At 34.9% G+C, this 18,536-nt stretch overlaps 2 protein-coding genes across 7 annotated transcripts in view; both read left to right on the top strand.

Annotated features, from left to right (window-relative positions):
- Positions 1-5,061, top strand: part of PCB (Pyruvate carboxylase) — a 34,499-nt gene extending 29,438 nt beyond the window's left edge. For all 4 annotated transcript variants that reach the window (XM_022057562.2, XM_022057564.2, XM_022057565.2 and 1 more), the window contains 3 exons: positions 726-971; positions 1,336-1,479; positions 1,572-5,061. In XM_022057562.2, the coding sequence (XP_021913254.2) occupies positions 726-971; positions 1,336-1,479; positions 1,572-1,820 (639 nt within the window). In that variant the 3' untranslated portion in view covers positions 1,821-5,061. The remainder of the gene's footprint in view (positions 1-725; positions 972-1,335; positions 1,480-1,571) is intronic.
- An 838-nt stretch (positions 5,062-5,899) lies between these two features.
- Positions 5,900-17,065, top strand: LOC110826608 (uncharacterized). 3 transcript variants are annotated; one of them, XM_022057403.2, is made up of 15 exons: positions 5,900-6,188; positions 7,135-7,232; positions 7,830-7,909; positions 8,323-8,418; positions 8,694-8,889; positions 9,505-9,722; positions 10,298-10,404; positions 11,220-11,404; positions 11,605-11,719; positions 12,191-12,407; positions 12,519-12,641; positions 12,905-13,042; positions 13,227-13,364; positions 13,906-13,992; positions 14,807-17,065. In XM_022057403.2, exons 1-15 carry the CDS (start codon positions 6,118-6,120, stop codon positions 14,966-14,968), a joined length of 2,031 nt encoding a protein of 676 aa, XP_021913095.1. In that variant the 5' UTR covers positions 5,900-6,117; the 3' UTR covers positions 14,969-17,065. The 3 variants fall into 3 exon arrangements, with proteins under 3 accessions (XP_021913095.1, XP_021913097.1, XP_021913096.1); XM_022057404.2 differs by lacking the exon at positions 5,900-6,188 and adding an exon at positions 6,422-6,671; XM_022057405.2 differs by lacking the exon at positions 7,830-7,909 and having other exon boundaries at positions 5,902-6,188.
- The last annotated feature ends 1,471 nt before the right edge of the window (positions 17,066-18,536 follow it).

Genomic DNA, 18,536 nt, shown 5'->3' with positions numbered 1-18,536 from the left:
TGCTTCGGACCGGCGATACAGAATGCGCGCTGGTTCGAGTCTCGGGAGAGAAGAGATTTTCTCATGAGCTTTCGACCGGTGTATGGGACCGGTGCCAACCCAGCATTGTGAGGAAATTGGGGAGCTACAAAGAGTAGCGTAATCTGGTCAGGAAAGCTAGCAATGGCTGGGGGTTCGTCGTGCTGACTACACGTCACCCTGTATCGGGTTGGATGATCGTTCTCCTCTGCTTAGGCATGTGAACGTGAGGCCGGTAGCCAGCTAGTTGGCTTTGGCTCTCAGAGGGCTGTTACGCCACGGATTATTATTATTTATTGTATATGATAGTCTTTATAAATCCAGCATCATTGTAACTACAAGATTCTTTTTTCTGGTAGTACACAGGGGTATAGCATGCGACACTTTATATTATAAAGCAGTAAGTTTAAAATTTGTCACTGAAAATAAGTTATACAATTAATTTTCAACTAATTTGGAGGACTACATGTGAAATTACAGGTTGCTTAAAAATATTAAACATTTATTTCTTGTCAGAAAAATCGCCCTGCCCTTTCATCATATCTTCAGTACCAGCAGCTTTCTTCTTATAAAAGCTTTCCTCTCTTAGTCTAAGATATGAAAGTTGTAGTTTTATGTGAATTAAAATCTATTTTATACTGAGGTTACAAAAAAGGAAACTGCATTTATTAGGTGTCTAATTATAAGATCAAATTCTAATTTTTCAGGTGCTAAAAGACATGCCGCGGGTGTCGGGACGACCAGGTGCGAGTTTACCGCTGTTGGACTTTGACAAACTCAAAGCAGAGCTCAAAGAAAAGCACCCGTACTCAACGGATCGGGACGTAATGAGTGCAGCCCTCTATCCACAAGTAACAGACGAGTATCTCACATTCCACGATAGCTTTGGACCTGTCGATAAGTTAGATACACGAATTTTCCTCACTGGACCCAAAGTTGGAGAAGAATTTGAAGTAAGATAATGTTTTTATTTCGTCCGTTATCCGACAGTCTTTTATATGCGACTAGTTCTTATGATCAGTTCAGTTGTGTACTGAAATGGTCGATGTAGCGTTTATGATCCAGAATTGTGTGTGAGGTGTAACCTCTCAAATCCCTGCCAGTTTACTGGAATTTTTAACTAATTTTTCTCATGGTTCTCCATTGTATCTTCAGGTGAATGCTGGTATGGCTGCCTCGTTCCAAATGTATAATAAATTTGATTGTAATTTGATGCTATATGTTGTCTGCAGCTGAAACTGATTAAATAACTTGTTAATCCCTACCAATTATTGTGTAATAATAATTATTTTAAAACAAACGCCTTACCTCACACAGGTCACTATTGCGAGAGGAAAGACCCTTGGAATTAAGACGTTGGCCATGGCAGAAGATTTAACACCAAATGGCGAGAGAGAAGTATTCTTCGAGATGAATGGACAGCTCCGATCAGTTTTCATCAAGGACAAGGAAGCTGTTAAGGTATGTTCAAAACGAGGTCTGAATTTCAAAATGCAGGAGCAGACTTTTTCACCTCACATTCATAAAAAAATATTTGCATCTGTACCATTCAGGAGCTGCACATTCATCCGAAGGCTGATAAGAATGTCAAGGGTCAGGTTGGTGCTCCGATGCCGGGTTCGGTGATTGACATTCGTGTGGCGGTGGGAGACAAAGTAGAGAAGGGTGCGGCGTTGGTAGTGCTCTCGGCGATGAAGATGGAAATGGTTGTGCAAGCCCCTGTCGCCGGTATCGTCAAGTCGCTGGACATCAAACCCAATATGAAACTCGAAGGAGATGACCTCCTAATGACCATTGAGTAAACATGCAGTGTGTTCAAATATAGGGACACAGAGGAACAACTTACGCAGCATGTTATCCATGGCAATTTTTCTATCATTTATTTTATAACTTGATCGACTGAACGCTTTATTTGCAGGGCTCCATGACAGGAAAAAAGAATGAAAATAAGAATTATTACTCTTGAAGAAACATGTTTCAGACATGAAGAGAGAGATAGGAAAAATGTATGATACACAATTGCGAGATGAAAAGATTTTCATTTATCAACTTAACATTTTATCTTATTTGATGTTTAATTTCTGTAGACCCACTAAATTATGTTAGTATTAAATTTGGTACAAGGTTTTCCTCAGTTTAGCATTGTATTTCATTCTGTGTGAAGAGAATTTAATTCAATAAGTTTTCTGTCTCGTCCGCCTGAGATTCAACTGTGAGGGAAAAGAAATAATCTTGCTCTCTTAACTTTTTACATCCCTCCCCACCATCTGAAGAATTAAGTTGTACCTGGTTAGTTTCACATGAGCTAGATTATGTTTTACATTTTTTCTTCTTCTTTCAAATATAGAAGAACAAAAATGTTCAAAATTTATTCCTCTGAGGCCAAAATTTTGTATCTTGAAATAACAATACTATTAAACACAATAAAATACTCTCAGGCAATGTTGTTCCCGATGACGGAGACAGGGAGTGTCTCTGAAACGTTGGACTGCTGCTCATTTAGACGCGGCTTGTCACCCGAGAGAATGTTATTGCATTTAGTCACTACAAAAGCCTCAAGTCATATAAAATAGAAATAATAGTACGTAAAGTTGTATCTGACTTGTGTGCTGTAAGTTATTGACAGAAGCATTAGCGTTATGAGACTAGTCTTCAACCTAAGAACATGTAATGTTTGAGTCACAAATTGGAAACTTGCATCATGTTCAGTATTAACTTTTACAGTGTTAACAACTCTGTATTATGGGGCTGCTGTCTTGACTTCAGTTCCAGGACTAACTGTTTAGCAGTATATTGCCGCATTGCATGGCCAGCGGGACCATGTCTAAGCTGTGACACACAACATAAATAATTCAAAATTTTTCCCATGAGTGTATCATAGATTTAATTTTTGTTTAGAATAATTAGAGATTATTTTCAAAGGTATAAACTTTGGATGCTGTCAGTTCTGCCATAAAGTAGTCCCATTTAAGTGCAATATGTTTACAAGTTATTTTGTACAATAATTTGGGTAATAATTATTGAACACCATACATTTACTTTTGAATGTATATGCCCTATATGTCAATTATGAATTTAATTTTAATATCAGTTTATTCCTGCTGTTGCTTTTTTTTTAACTTTATAAAACAAAAGTAAATAAGTTTCTGTTGATGTCTTCTATGGCAAAAGGACTAAAATTACCTTTACAAAATTTAATTTAGTGAAGAGTATTATTTTTTTCAATAGACATTTGTGTCCATTTATTTAGCACTGATTATTCGGTGCTCATGTCTGTTTCTTGCCCCACTGGAATGCTTCGATGACTCACTAGCTACTCTTATGACTAAAAAATTACCAGATGTAAATCAAAATAGCTTTCTTTTTAACAGCAGATATAGTAATGTACATATACAGACAGGCTGTAACAAATTTGAAAATTAAATTCAGAGATATTTTAAGGAGACAAAATCAAGTAACATGTCAACAATGCCGCAAGTTGGGTATTCTTTTCTTTAAAATCTTATTACTTTTGTTTATACTGCTATCAACAGCTCAGAATACCCCCAGAGAGTCTTAATATTGCATCACAGTAAACAAAACAGTTGCCTGCATCTGCTGTGATAAATGATTACATGACAGATGTATAAATGTAATATAAGGTTATGTCTATCACTCTTTGCATATTTTATATTTGCTTGTATGTGGTATATTCAATATGTAAAAAGCTGTCCCACTATGTTATACAAATACTATATAGAAACATGCAGGTTACATGCAGAGGTTATGTTAAACTTTGATGTTCCCAATGCATGAATAAATGGATATATTTATTATTATAAAGATCATAAAGAATGATGTTATCACTATTTTGCTATGTTGTTGTATATTGAGAATTGTAAATTATGGTTTATGAAATGTTAAATCTTTCAGCATGTACTATTGTTTAGTTTTTTTTGCATCAAATATTTTTTTGTTTTAGTTTGTACATATAGACTTTGTAGGGTGAGGCTGTGAAGTTTATGTTATTGTTATGTTAATGCAAACTACGAGGTAACGTGTGCTAATAGTAGTTAAACGCATTAACAGAAAACTCTATGGTTATGGAATAATATGGGTTACAAAATGGAGAATCTCTAATGTATGCTCAAATATTTTAAAGAAAATATCTGTTGACTGCTTATGTTGGTCTATAGCAGTGTTTCTCAAAACTGGGGTGGCAAGATGTAAACTTGGGAAAGTATGTAAAGTTATTTTGAATTCTATTATGTTTGTTTACAGAAGAAAATTATTTTTTTATTCCATGTTGAACCAGTTTCCTGTATTCATCTTTTGGTTTCAAAGCACAACATCTTCCGTACATTTTATTTGAAATTGCTTCATTTCAGTCAGCATATTCAGACTGTGTGCTGGATGAGCACACCTTCTATGCAACAATGTTGGGGAATCCCCACAATAGCTGCATCACCCAGCCAGACAAGTGCCAGACACATGCAGAAAAATCAGTGACCCCAGACAGCTGTGATATAAATGGCACCATTTGTAAAGGTTCAAAGGTCATGTTTTTACATTATTTAATTTAATCTAATTTATTTGTGGTTTACTTAACAGTGTTGTCGGTAGCACAGACTGCATACTTCAGCCGACAGTATTCCCCACTGGGTCACATTGCTTCTGATTAATAATGATAAATACAAGTGCAGATGTGAAGTGATCACATTTATTGTGTTACCAACAGTTGAAGTTAAAATTTGTAATGATTTAAATTTCTTTGATTTATAATGTACATGATAATGACATTGACAATAAAGACAAATAATTAGTTTGTAAATGTGATGCTATGAAGTTAAATGGGAAGACAGTTAAACCAACTCAAAATTAATAAGAATGTCTGGCACATTAAAATTTCTATTTCAACACATTAAAACAAACAAGTTGTGTTGACTGAAAATTTGTGTAATTATTTCACTAAAACCACAAACCAGGAATGCCCCAATCAGAAATCAAAGAAACTTTTTGAATGTATATTTGTGTCTAGATTACAATATACTTTCAATTTTTAAATGGCCTAATTTACTGAATTACTTTATCCTACATATTTAATTACTAAGGTTGTATAAATCACCTAATATCCGTATTGTAGTGAAACCTTGGAGATTATTATGGGCTTGACATGTAACTCAAATGGCATAGACATTGAAATGTGCTATTTATTTTGGTGCAATACCCTCTTGAGGAGCTGTCATATATAACAAACTGAAAGAAGAAGGGGGATTTAACATTAAGACCGATCTTAGAGTAGTGGTTTTGAGTATACAAGGTGATGTGTCCAATAATAGGCTTTGGTATTAGGATGCTGAACTTCCAGATTATATTACTGGAGGATTTTTCAGTAATTAGATACCTTCTTCAACACTTCATGCAGAAAGCAGGACTGTTCCAGCTTCATTGATAAATCTGCCATTTTCATACTCATCACTGTGAGAACCTCACACCTTACTCAGATTTAGTCTGTTGGATCAATATTTTAATGCAATTTTAGAGAGATATTCATTCATGGTACATGTTCTCTTCATTCTTGACTGTTACTTACATTTTTTTTCCCTGTAACTATGTATTTTGTGTATAAGATGGGTAATGTTAAAATTTATCTGAATGAAATATTTTTTGGTGCCTGGAGGTGGATGGTGTGATTTCAGCAAACGTGAGGCATATAACAGAAACTGGCATCCAATTTTTCATGTATGACATAAGGAAAGTTATATAAAACCTGCCATATTTCTATCTGTAGTAAACTTGAAAAATCAGTACTTCAGCAGAAGGAACCAATTCCAATCCACAGATATCTCGAGCTTTCTGTGGTGTTACCGTAGTTACCATAGATACTACTACCTAGCACAAATGATATAGTGTTTATGTGTTGCTGTTGGTCATGACTGCTGTCGTTCACAGTATTATGTAGTGGTGTTTTGTGGTGTATTCCGATTTGTGTTTCCATTGAGTTTGGACAAGAGTTTTGTTATTTTTATGAGTGTCTATGCTGCCTATTCGAGTATACTTATATCATGATTATGGATTGTGAATTTTAGGAACACTTGAATTTTTTTGTGATGAAATTAAATGGAAAATATGCTGGACAGATTTTTAAATTACTTTTTGGCCCGTTTTGGTTTTAAAACTGGGATAAAAAGGTAACACATTTTTTATATTCCGAAGTTTGTTTCGCCTCTTTATACTCTGAAGCGATTTTGATAAATACAACAGTAAATGGCATTCATAACCAGAGCATCAGATAAGTTGGCTTCACAATTTGACTCACTATTTGTATTTTTCTTATGTACAACAGAAAGAAAAAAAGCGTTATTCTGCTGTCTAAGACAGTATTGTCTACTCTCCGTCTTTGGTTATTAATATTTCTGTAATAGTAGACTCGTTAATTTCTATTAATTTAATTCGATTAGTTATCGATTGAATATTCGAGTGTTTCATTTACAAGTTGTGAAAAGGGCGGGCGGTATTGACTTTGTTTCCACTCATGAAGTGAATGGCTGTTGAATAGATAAATGTAGTAGAAGTTACTTATACTAGTACTTTATATACTCATTATTTATCATGTATGAAAGAATTTTACTTCGAAATGCCATCACGTTTTGGAATCGCGATATGCCGCGGAGGTATGTATACACGCTTTTCAACGCACACACCATGAACTGTTCATATAGCACAGTATTTAATCCACATTTAAATAATTATTTTGGCTGGTGTAATATAATATTGCTGCAAGATATCTGTTGATGGCTGTAACAACTGTGTTGGTATTCATTATTGTATTTCTGTTGCGACTACAGTCTTGGTTTGGGCTATGAAGGATCTATGGCATAGAGAACACCTTTGGAATTTCATTTCGGTACGGTTATTAATATCTTGTAAGCCTCCTGCCTAATGGGTACCAGGGTCATTTCCCCAGGGGTAAAGCACGGCCATGGTTTAACGCTGACCACTCACCCCTATCTACCACCAAGGGTAGGAATGAGTAGGAGCTATACCTCCTCTCTTCCCAAGTGCTTACATGGCATGTAATGGGACAGCTTTAATTTTTGCAGTTTGTTAGTGTTTCTTGTGTATCATCTGTTTCAGATCAATAGATGATACTGAAGATGATGAGTTGACTGAACGAAGTCCTAAACAGAGAAGAATTGAAACGGCTGAAAAGCAGAAATTTTTTACATCTGATCGTAAGTGTAGCATTTTTTGAAGGTTAGATTTACATGTTATAGGTGAAAAGGGATATTTCATTTTATACAGTATATATTTTGATAGAATAAATATTTATGTTAAATTAACTCGTGAAGTTTCTAATGAATGCTGTATTGTTTTTCTTGTGATGCCATATTATATTTAGGACTACGACAGTACAGTAATGGTCAAAAGGTGAACCTTCATTTGTAGTGGAAAACTTTAAGTGTTTCTGTACTTCACTGAAGTTATTTCATTATTATAGCTGCTTTGATTTATTAAGTGTAGTAAATACATTTTTAATTGTGACTAAATTTTGCAATCAAATTTGAATATAACTTTTAATCCAATACAAGGCAAAATACACCTACAATAATGAATATTTCAGTTGGACAACAGATGGAAACTCATTTAATTTTTTGAATGTAATTATTAGTATTCTGATCTCTCGTAAGTCAGTTACTCGCCCCCCCCTCCCCCAAAAATACATCAAGTTCTGGGATCAATTATATATGTACATGAGGCACTGGTGAGTATGTTCATGACACTCACGCGTATATTTTATGTCTTTTTCGTAAAATGCCTATTTCTTCCAGAATTTTTGCGTCCATCTCCTAATTGGAGGATGCCTAAGAAGAGACCTGTAATTAGTTGTCGACAGCAGCAGAGACATGTGGTGAGATAATAGAATTATCCATGCAAATTTCTGCCAGACTTTCCAACATCGTAATAAACAAGAAGTTTTGGAAAGAACTTTCAGTCTGTAGTTTCCTTTAAATTCCAGTAATATTTAAATACCAGTAGGAATTGTAGGTTAATAATTAGATAAGTCTGTAATCTATGTATTTTAATGTTTATTAATACTTTAGTAGGGTGGAGCGGGGATGACTGTTTAAATCGCTAATGAGGGGTAATGTACGGATAGAAAGTGTACACGTGTGCTAGAAATGTTGCTGGTACGTGCGGAAATATTAGACATTACTTTGGGATATTTGACTTGCGCTGTCATGTTGGAATTAATACTAGCTCAAACAGTAGTTCGAGCAGTGATTTATGTGCGTGTAGATAATAAGTAGTAAATTTTTGCAGGATATGTCGCAGCCATGCGTTCAGGTAGACGGTCCGCAGCCAGGATGTTCATGGTTTGATGACCTAAAGGAAAATATTCAAGTGTCAGATGATGAGGTGTGTTTTAACTCGGATCTCTTTCACAGTTTTACTATACAGTTACAGATTTAATTAATCTAAAAAATTATGTTCACGTCTTCTTGGATTTGCATTATAGCTGTATGTTCAAGCACGTCAAGAAATTTACTTAATTGAATTTTTAAAGAATAAATTGAACTTCTCGGCTTATAGATAGTGGTATAGAATATGCTTAACTTCTTATGAATTAATACATTACATATGTCAGTTTTGTATTAATGAAATTTGATTATTAATTTTCATTGCTTAATCAGGATGTAGATGTCCTGGGAGTGTGGCAAGATGCCAACACTTTGCGGAAACGTAACGTGTTCAAGGCAGGCAATGATGTTAAGAGGACAACATATTCTGCAACTTCTCAGTCTGTTGACAAACCTGATGAGGATGACATTCAAGTTATCAAAGTGGTGGGATCTCATAAAGATGAAATTTCACAAAGCGGAAATACTAGTGAGTATTTTTTAACCCCTTTTCAGGTTGATATTTAATTTCTTTACAGTTTTATGGTGATTGTGCTATATTATAAAGTTAATTTTGCTTGATTATTTATTTCAGATTTAAATAATTGAACACAGCATAAAAAGTAATCAGCTCGCTAAAATATGTTTACCAAGTTCAGTTTCTAATGTGTCTTTGGCAGTTGTGGATCTCGGTACATTATATGAATGAGACACAATTCAAGCAGGTTTATAGTCGAGTTACTGAATCCCATTATTTATTTAAATAAGCTTTACACAAATAATGGAATTGCATATTTCTTAAACCGCGTATCTTCATTAAATTTAACAGACTGACAAAGTTAAGTAAAATGAAAGAAATGTTACTTATTGAATTAATTTTGATATGCTGATTCCAAATTTGGACACAAAAGGTTTTCCTCGTGTTACGGTTCTGGAAAAAAGAAAAACTAATGATAATTTTTATACACACAAAAAATAAGCATCGCTTATTAAATGTTGGCATGACTGATGGCCGTGTATCACAAGCGTGTACGTATCAGGCGCCAGTCATAAACTGTGTAAACTTTGCTTTGCAAAGTCATTTTTCATAAATTTTCTTTTTCAGTGTCTATTTTCCAAACACCATCTGCAAAATTCCCACCTTTAGTGAGGCACTTTGCTATGGATTCAGCCAATTCCTGCAGTTCGAAGAGGAGTCAAGTTCTGCCGCACCCTAAGTCTTCACATTCTAAATTCAGTCAGGATAGCAACGGGAGCCACAGCTGCGCGTCCTCGAGATCCAGTCACACAGAAAAGGGGAGACTGAAACTTGCTCTCAGTGAGGTAAATGTTTCTAACGAGTTCATTTTTACTAACATTCTTATTATTATTATTGCGCCATCTCCGAACGAAGGTTGGCGATCCACATGGCGAACATTGTCCTCAAGACTGCCGCTCGAAAAATGTCTGTATTGTGGTGCATCTGAACTATTTTCTTAGGTCTTTCATCCAGGAGTTTTGGGGGTCTACCGATGGATCTTTTTCCTTGGATTTTGCGCTCAGTGATCAGTCTTAAGATCTCATAGCGTACTCCTCTCATGATATGGCCCAAATACCGGACCATTCTTTCCTTAATGGCAAGCAGTAGTTCCTTTTGCTTATTCATGCGGTTGGGAACTTCGATGTTTGAGACTTTTTGCACCCAGGGTATTCGTAGTATACGTCGATATAAATACATTTCGAATGCCTCGATTCTTTTCTCCATGGGAGAATCAGGAGTCCAGCTCTCGCATCCATAGAGAAATGTAGGAAACATGTAACATCTCAGCATTCGAATCCTCAGTTCTAGACGTAGTTCAAATCTAACATTACAGCAATTAAACAAGAAGTTTTTAATTTGTTTAATTTTTTTCTTGCAGAGTTTCCGACTCGAAGAGAAGGTGCAGTATTCAGAACTGCTACAGAGGTTTACTAATGTCCCCCTTCAGGCACAAAGTAGGCATCACAGAGCAATCTGGAATCCGTGGTATGTATTCCTTTTTTTTTAAAAAAAAAAATTAATGTTTGTTATAGGTGTACAAGCTAACTAGTTTTTACTTCACGTTTAAACCTTCCAAAGCTTTCAAGCTCCAAGATCAGACTTGAATCTTGATCCTGATATGTTAAAGTATAAACCTGTCTAAAATCGATTTGTAAAATTAATGTATGATGGAAACAGCAATGAGAATGCGTAATTAGAAATCAGAAGACACCCGAGGAATGTGTATTTCAGCCATTTTTAGATATGCAAGTATCTCTCAGAACTAACATGTTTCCAAATGTTATAAATTCTTATGTCAAGGTTACACTGTGTCACTATAGGTCAGTATGGTTTACCCCAGTGGTGCCCGCAGGCGCCAAGGCTTTTTTTGGGTGCCCGCGTAGATACGGAAAGAGGTTATACTGAATAATGAAGGCCGTTCAACCGTGAACATTATAAAATCAAAGCACAGATCTCTACTTATTGACGCCCATCTTGACGATTGTTTGCGAGCAGCAACATCATCATACACTCCCAAATTTGAAAAACTGGGCGATGAAATGAGTAATTGAGTAATAATAATTGTACTTATAAAAGTACATATTTTTGATTGCGTGGTTTCTTGTATCATTAAACGCCGTGTTGTTTTGCGTATTATTTGGTGTCCATATCTTATTTGTCCGGAGAAAATAAAATTTGGCTTTGTTAATTGGTTGGTCCCCGCCACAATCTCATAAACTCTCAAATGTGCCCATAGGCACAAAAATGTTGGGGACCACTGGTGTACCCTTTGATTGACAGAAGTTATACCTGTGTTCTAGCGTCAGCGAAGTTAAGACCAGGGGTCAAAGTTCACAGCATTCTGACTTTGCTGGACATGCCAGGGAAAAACTAAGCAAACAACTCCCTATAGTGATCGACCTTACAAAACCACAGCAATGCTGGCCTCTGCCTGGAAAACACATACGAGTTCGTAGGGACAGAGAAGCAGAGCCGTACACTGCAAGTAAGTTTCTGATGAATTTGGCTCTCTTCTGGGTTGTAGCGCCGTGTAGTCTGATAGAAGTTTACCAGTGTTTCGAGGTACTTTTTGCCTCCATCGCCACAGCCTCAATAATGCAGTTCTGTTAACAGAACGTTACTTGACATTACGTGATCTGCGTAGTTGAGAAAGACTTGTTTTTATATGTGGCTTTTCATTTGCAGCTTCCAAACAAGATGAAGATGAAACTCATAGAGAATTTTGCTTCAAGAGATCAAATTCGCTGGCAGATGCATTAAAATCAAACTACTTTTGTACTGAAGATTTTCTGAGTACTCTGTAAGTGAACTTCACTTTTTTAATGTTTGTCCAGGGGGAGGGGCGTACTTTAAATTAGTAAACGAACTCGTGCTTTGATTGAAATTACTGGTGTCTACAATTCCTCAGAGAACTGAAGCAACAGGCCAAAATCCCCATTACAACATACGCATCTTGAGCGCAACGTAAATTTTATTTACTGTTGCTCGTTGTTCGAAGGCTGCAGTGAAGATCTTGGTTTGGAAAGATGCTACTGCAATTTTTATTTTCTACGTGAGAGAATGTTTCTGTCAAAGTGACCAACATCTTTCTAAATTTACGGTTGAAAATAGTTTAGTAATTTCCTGTGAAAAGACATCCCTTCACCCCTTTAAGTTTTAATACCTTTTGTCGTCGTGTAAGGTTTTATATTCTATTGGGTCATTCAGACACAATAAGGAGGTAACATTTATTTGGGTTACTTATAATCTTGTATTCTTGCATCTCATATAGCGATGAGAAATACAAAAAGAAGCATGAAGCAAGAAAAAGGCAGGAAGAAGAAGAGAAAGTGAAGGCTACACATTTTCATGAACGTGAAAAGAAGTTGCAAGTGGAGTCACTAGAACGGATGGCAAAATACTTAAAAATAACTGATGCCATAATTGACGACGATGTGATTTTTGAGGAGGAAAAACTCGTACTTCCTGAGCTGACCCCAAATATGCAGGTGCGTTAGAACTACTAGTATGTATGCGTCTTGCGAAGTGTTAAATGAAAACTAAAATTTTGTGGCTTTGTTTGCTGTTTTTATTTCCCTTGTTCTGTCGTCTTCGTACAGGCTGTTGTTGATGATGCACTGATTCCCAAACCACCTAATGAAGTTCTTGTTGAGGCGTTTGGTTTACCTATAAAGCGACGTGATATGCAGACTTTAGCTGGTCTCAATTGGTTGAATGATGAGGTAAGTTAGCAGATTTCTGTATGGAAATTCAGTGAAACGTCTTACAGTAAGGTTTATTATGACGCGTATGGTTATAAACATCGAATTTCTTTTGCTGTCATTCAGGTACTGTACGTGGATCAAACGTAACTGTCTCCTTTGCTCATTTCTGTAACCAGATGACAGTTCTCAAACTGTAGCGATTAACGTCTGGTATCTTTTCAGTCAGTTTTACAAAGAGTGCATTTGTAGGAAATATAAAATTATAACGTTATTTGTTGCAGGTGATAAATTTTTACATGGAGCTTTTAAAGGAGCGTGGAAAGCTTGAGAATTACCCGTCAGTTTACGCTTTCAATACATTCTTTTATCCAAGACTGTTATCTGGAGGACATACCGCGTTAAAGAGATGGACACGAAAGGTACTGTTAACGTTATTAAATAACTTGTTTATGAATTGTTTTTGGCCAGGTACGTGCCCAGTCTCAGAAGTGGACGGTTGCCTCCAGAAATGCTGAACTTGACTGCGTATTCAGAATTTTCATGGCTATTCTCCACATCTGGAGGTCACCTGTCGTAATAAATATGTGATTAATTTTATTTCAGGTTGACATATTTTCATATAACCTCGTTATTGTGCCAGTTCATCTTGGAGTTCACTGGTGTTTGGCTGCCGTTGATTTTCGCAACAAGACTATTAAGTACTATGACAGTATGGGATCTTCGAACTACAAGTGTTTACAGGTAGATAAAATATTATTATTCTTCCTCACTTAAGAACGGTGAGGGTGAAATGTTCATATTCATCATCTTTTACCATAATTTCATTGGAATGGTGTACTTTGTAACATATGCAGAAGTTCTAGAGACATTCTTTACGCCACATCCCTTGGGTGTGTATCGAATAGTTTATATGACCGTTGATAGATGATGGCACGATCAACTAAAGGACGTGATAGGTGGATGGATAGGGAATGACGATGATGGTTAGCATACAAGTTTGTTACTAAAAAATGGTTTAAGCTTGTAAATTAATTATGCTGAGTTGGAAAGGCTATATTATTACATTGTAAAGTAGAGCGAAGCGTCCCGCTACACGCCTATTGGCGCTTGGGGGGAGTGGAGGTATAGCTCCTACTCTTTCTTGACCTTGGCACTAGATGGGGTATTTGTGGCTTAATTGATGGGATTTTTTTCTTTCTAGAGGTGTGTTTTTTTATTTATTTAAAACATTATATACCTATTAATTGTGGTTATTGTATTTTATGTATTATTATTTTTGCAGAGCTTGATGAAATACCTTCAAGATGAAAGTTTAGATAAGAAAAAGACACCATTTAATACTTCTGGATGGAAGACGGAGAATGTTCAGGTTTGTCATTTGAAATGTACACCTCTAATTTCTTTCTTTGGCCTGTGGTATGTGTCAACTTTGTTTAAGCATTATAAAACGATACAGCTTGTTCCATATTGAATATATTCTGTGTTGTATAATGTACCGCTATTTGGTACGTTCTTCCACCAGGGTTTTTAGCAGCTTCTTAATCTACACTATTAATTTTAAATGACATGTTTTAAATTTTAAACTTTTGCAGTCAGGCATTTGAACATTTAAACTCACTTCCTATTTTCAGTGCAAAATTTAATTATAGTATCTGATTACAAATTATTCTTCTTAAGAAATATGTAGTCATATCTTTGATAGGGATGGGCAGATGCTTCAAATTATACAAAGTTTCTAATTATTCATTATAAAATTAACAAGGTTTTTTTCATACATTTTGTTGTTACTGAACAATGTACATTTTAAGTTTTCTTTCCCTTTCCCATTAATTTTTTATTTCATTTTATTCCATCCATCCTTACTTTTTCCAGTATTAAATTAAAATAATCTTCAGTTTATTCACGTTTGTGACGGGAGTGTTTCTCAGATTAATTCAAGGAAATGCAGTGAGAAGCAAACTTAACGCACAGGAAATACATCTTAATAGATTGTTTTACTTTACAGTTTCTGCATTAACAGTTTTTATTTATTGGATGAAATTTTATATTAGTTTTCATATATTACTCAGGATCTAAGAGATTTTCAGATACAGGCATGTTTTCATTTAAACCGAGTTTATTTTAGGCAGGTTTTGACTGTGCATTTCAATTGAAATAACCAGATTTCTTGTTTATTTCTACAGAAAATCCCACAGCAAATGAATGGTAGTGACTGCGGCATGTTTTCGTGCATGTACGCCGAGTTCATTTGTCGCAATGCCGATATAATTTTCACCCAGGAGGATATGCCATATTTCCGCCGTAAGATGGTGTATGAGATTTGCAGTAGCAAACTTCTTATGTAATTGAGAGAGAGTAATGTGTGGTGATTAAGACTGCAGTATGAGAATTGCTGTAACCTATTTTTCTTTCACTTTCGTTCAATTTACAGATACGTACGTAATATGATTTATATTAATTTCATGAAGGTTGTAAGAAAATTAATTTTAATTAATCAAAAACGATCATATAACACCATAAGAGATTTTCTGACTCAGTTGGCACTTCCTATGCGTGCGTTTGGAAAACAAGGTCTCATTTTTTTGTGTAAGAAGGATTTTTTGTTTATTGTAAATATTACAGATACCTTTCTGTTGCTAAGACTGCGTATAGTATAATTGTAGATTATATCACTTAAGTCTTGAAGATTTTGAGAGTGAGTGAAAGGACTAGAATTTCCTCTGGCAATCAGCAATGTCAGTTGGTAACAGAAGTTCAACGTTTCAGAGACCTCAGGTATTAAGTAGGATTTATTCCTGATGATGTTGGATATCTGCTCCAAATTAATGTGGCTGATTACCCAAGAAGATTTTATCACTACCGGTTTTTTTTTTAATATATATCTGAAAAAATGTATCCCTGCTTTATGTTGCTGCAGAGCAGAACTTCAGGTAGGTTTAAGATATAATACAACTATTTTCTGATGATGCAACTGTTATAGTAAATTGTCAGGTGGAGAAATGGTCCATTTCTTGATCTAGTTTGATTATTCATTTATGTTGGAAGAGAAGTGTCTTGAAGACTGTGCATATGACATGATTTTTTTTACCACATTTCATAACCGCATTTAGGATTATCATTGTTTGGAGTTCATATTAAAAATTAAAAAGTTTGGTGGAGTAAGTTAATTTGAGTAAACATTGAATGAATTTTAAAGCATAATTAAGCTTTAACCTCACTTTTCAGAGGATATTCAGATTAAAAGAAACATACACATTGCTTAAAATTTTGTTATTGTTATTATCATCATGAATATTGTGCTGTACTAAAATTTGAGTAGCACTTTGTGTTTAAGATTTAGCATTTTCATAACCATGCCTATGGATATGAATTTTTGAGAAAGAAGCTCCATCACTATGGCTTATCCAAAATTTAGAAAATACCTGCTTTTGCCAGTACAGTATTTGTTTAAACATGTGGTAGGATAATGCAGAGTAGGAACACTGCAGTTGCAGTTAAAATTTTATTTTAAAACAGGCCTGTTTATCTTGTCAACCTGTCAAGATGGTACATTTTGTCATATACAGAATGGGTACACCATACATAAGTTACCAAAACAGTTTATTGCAGAAACATTATCCTTCATACAAACTGGAGCACCAAAAAATGACTAGGGTCACCAGTTTTGTACAGTTAAATGTATTTTTCTCTGAATTTTTATTTTTAATAGTTCAAGGTTCTAACAGGGTGAAGATGTTAATTATGGTCTTCTGTGCTGTGATGCCACGTGGTCTCCTTTGAAACATTGGCAAACTCCTACAAAACTAAATGGCATCACAGTATGGAAAACCACAATTGATACAATAAAAACAAATTTGTTAATTTCTGAGCACAGCTATTTGTATGTTCTACAAAATCGGTATAATGTGTTTTGTAGCAACGTGTTCTTTATGAGCAGCAGCATTGTAAGTAAACGCCTGTAAGAGAAGTATTTTCTAAATGGATAAGCCATAGATTTTTTTATTTATTATTATTATGTGATACAGAAGAGCTCTGCTAAATATCAGACATTTGACTGTAAAATTTGTGTTATGGAATAATTACATATAGTACAGTAATTATTTTTGTAGCATAGAAAGTATTGTTTTCTTCTAACAGTGTGATATGTGTTGATTGTGGTCTAATGGGTTGTTGTGTGGTCTTGTAAAAGTGGTTGAGAATGTGTAAGAGGTGATACATTCTTCAGAAACTTTGGTAACAATGTACAAGACTATGGCATCAGAACCCAGTTGAACAAGGTTGACTTCTTCACCACTATGAGAATCTGAACATTCTGATTTGGAATACATTTTCATATTAAAGACTTTCATAGTTGCATTGTCTTCTTCATAATTTTCAGTATTATTCGTTTTGCACATGACATGTTACTTGTAATTATTGATCATAAAGGAAAGTGAAAACTATCATCTGTAATGATTGTAAAACTGAAATATCTCCACACGTTACAATCCCATTCATGTTAATGCTATTATTTGTGTGACATTTTAATTTAATTTTTTATCTTATATAACTTGGTTTCATTATAACCATGAAATGTAATGATAAGAATTGATCTTTGAAGTGTGGATTACATACTTTCAGAAGTTTAAGGGATCAAATATGTTAGTGAAAAACAAAAGGCATGATAGCAGAAACCCTAGCCAATAGAGTCAGCACGAAATTTGTGAGATCACAGATGAAGAGGATTTGTATGTGTTCTTTGGGACATTACGCAGACATTAAATTTATTTTATTGTCTGTGCCTTTTAATTTCACACTGTCGTAGGAGGATGTGCATGGCGCGTTTTATTGAAAATGTGACGGAGGTAGCAGCTTACATCACGATTTGCTTTCTACGTAAGTACACATTAATCTATAAAATAATGAGAAACAACCCTGAAATTAGGAAGTTGTAATGTACGTGCATTATAACAATTGAAACAGTATTGTTTAATGATTTACGAAGCATTAAAACATAACCTCAATAAATTTTTGTACGTCTCTAACGGGAAGCTTCAAAGTGAACGTAATTTATTCAGACACCGTTTAACCAGAAACAAATTTCTCGCAAATGTAGCAAAACCAAAAACACGATTTACGTGTTAATAAATTGAGTATTTTAGTATGTGTTTTAATAATTAGCTGAGTCTTAGAGCTCCTACACCCCTTTTCCACAAATGACACTGCATTATAATGTAGTGAAACTGTTGTAAATTGTACTGGAGAAAATTGTATTATACTATATTAATTCTGGAAAACGATTACACCAGTATAATTATGACAGCTGATGTGAAGGAACCTTGTTAAAATTAGATTAGTTCAGTTTAGGTTTGTGCTTAAGCTTATTTATGACTGGGAATATACTGTCTATATAAAATGTTAGTTGGAAAACTGGAGATCTTGCAGTATATTAGGAGTAAATGTTTGTAAGTGCCCTATTTATAATCTTATTAACAGTATTTCGTATATTTACTGTTGATTTTCATAATAAACTGGAGTGTGATGTTTTAGGTTCTATTGATTTTTATAAGGATCGTAATAGGGTTTTATTTTATTTACTGTATGCTATACTTTTATGGTAAAAAGTTCTTTTGATTGAACATTTTCTTGGAAACTCTTTCTTTCCTTTGTTTGAAAAATGCAAATGGATAGGTTCAGCTGTGGAGACAGTGGGGCAGCTTTCTTTTGATTGGTATCGCACAAAGAATCGAGTCATAGCAGGAGAATTTCATTTTAAGGCAATTCGCCTTTCTTTTAGCATAGAAAGAGTTAGTATGCCATCTCAGGATTTGATTAAAAGGACCAAAGAAAACCATGAGTAATATCAATACCAATAGCCAATTTCATGGCCATGATTCAGCCTAACCTAACCTCCCAGATAAGGAACAGGTGTTA

Source organism: Zootermopsis nevadensis, unplaced genomic scaffold (genome assembly GCF_977971745.1).
Source record: "Zootermopsis nevadensis isolate Lab colony 2312 unplaced genomic scaffold, Znev_1.0 Znev_ptg000028l, whole genome shotgun sequence".
NCBI lineage: Eukaryota > Metazoa > Arthropoda > Insecta > Blattodea > Termopsidae > Zootermopsis > Zootermopsis nevadensis.
This window is presented reverse-complemented; position numbering and strand designations above follow the sequence as displayed.

Coding starts and splice junctions, on each gene's coding strand:
- LOC110826608 (XM_022057403.2), top strand. CDS start 6,118: ATGGAAAATATGCTGGACAGATTTTTAAATTACTTTTTGGCCCGTTTT. Junction 12,642..12,904: donor TCAATTGGTTGAATGATGAG/GTAAGTTAGCAG, acceptor TATTTGTTGCAG/GTGATAAATTTTTACATGGA. Junction 13,365..13,905: donor CGAACTACAAGTGTTTACAG/GTAGATAAAATA, acceptor TTATTTTTGCAG/AGCTTGATGAAATACCTTCA.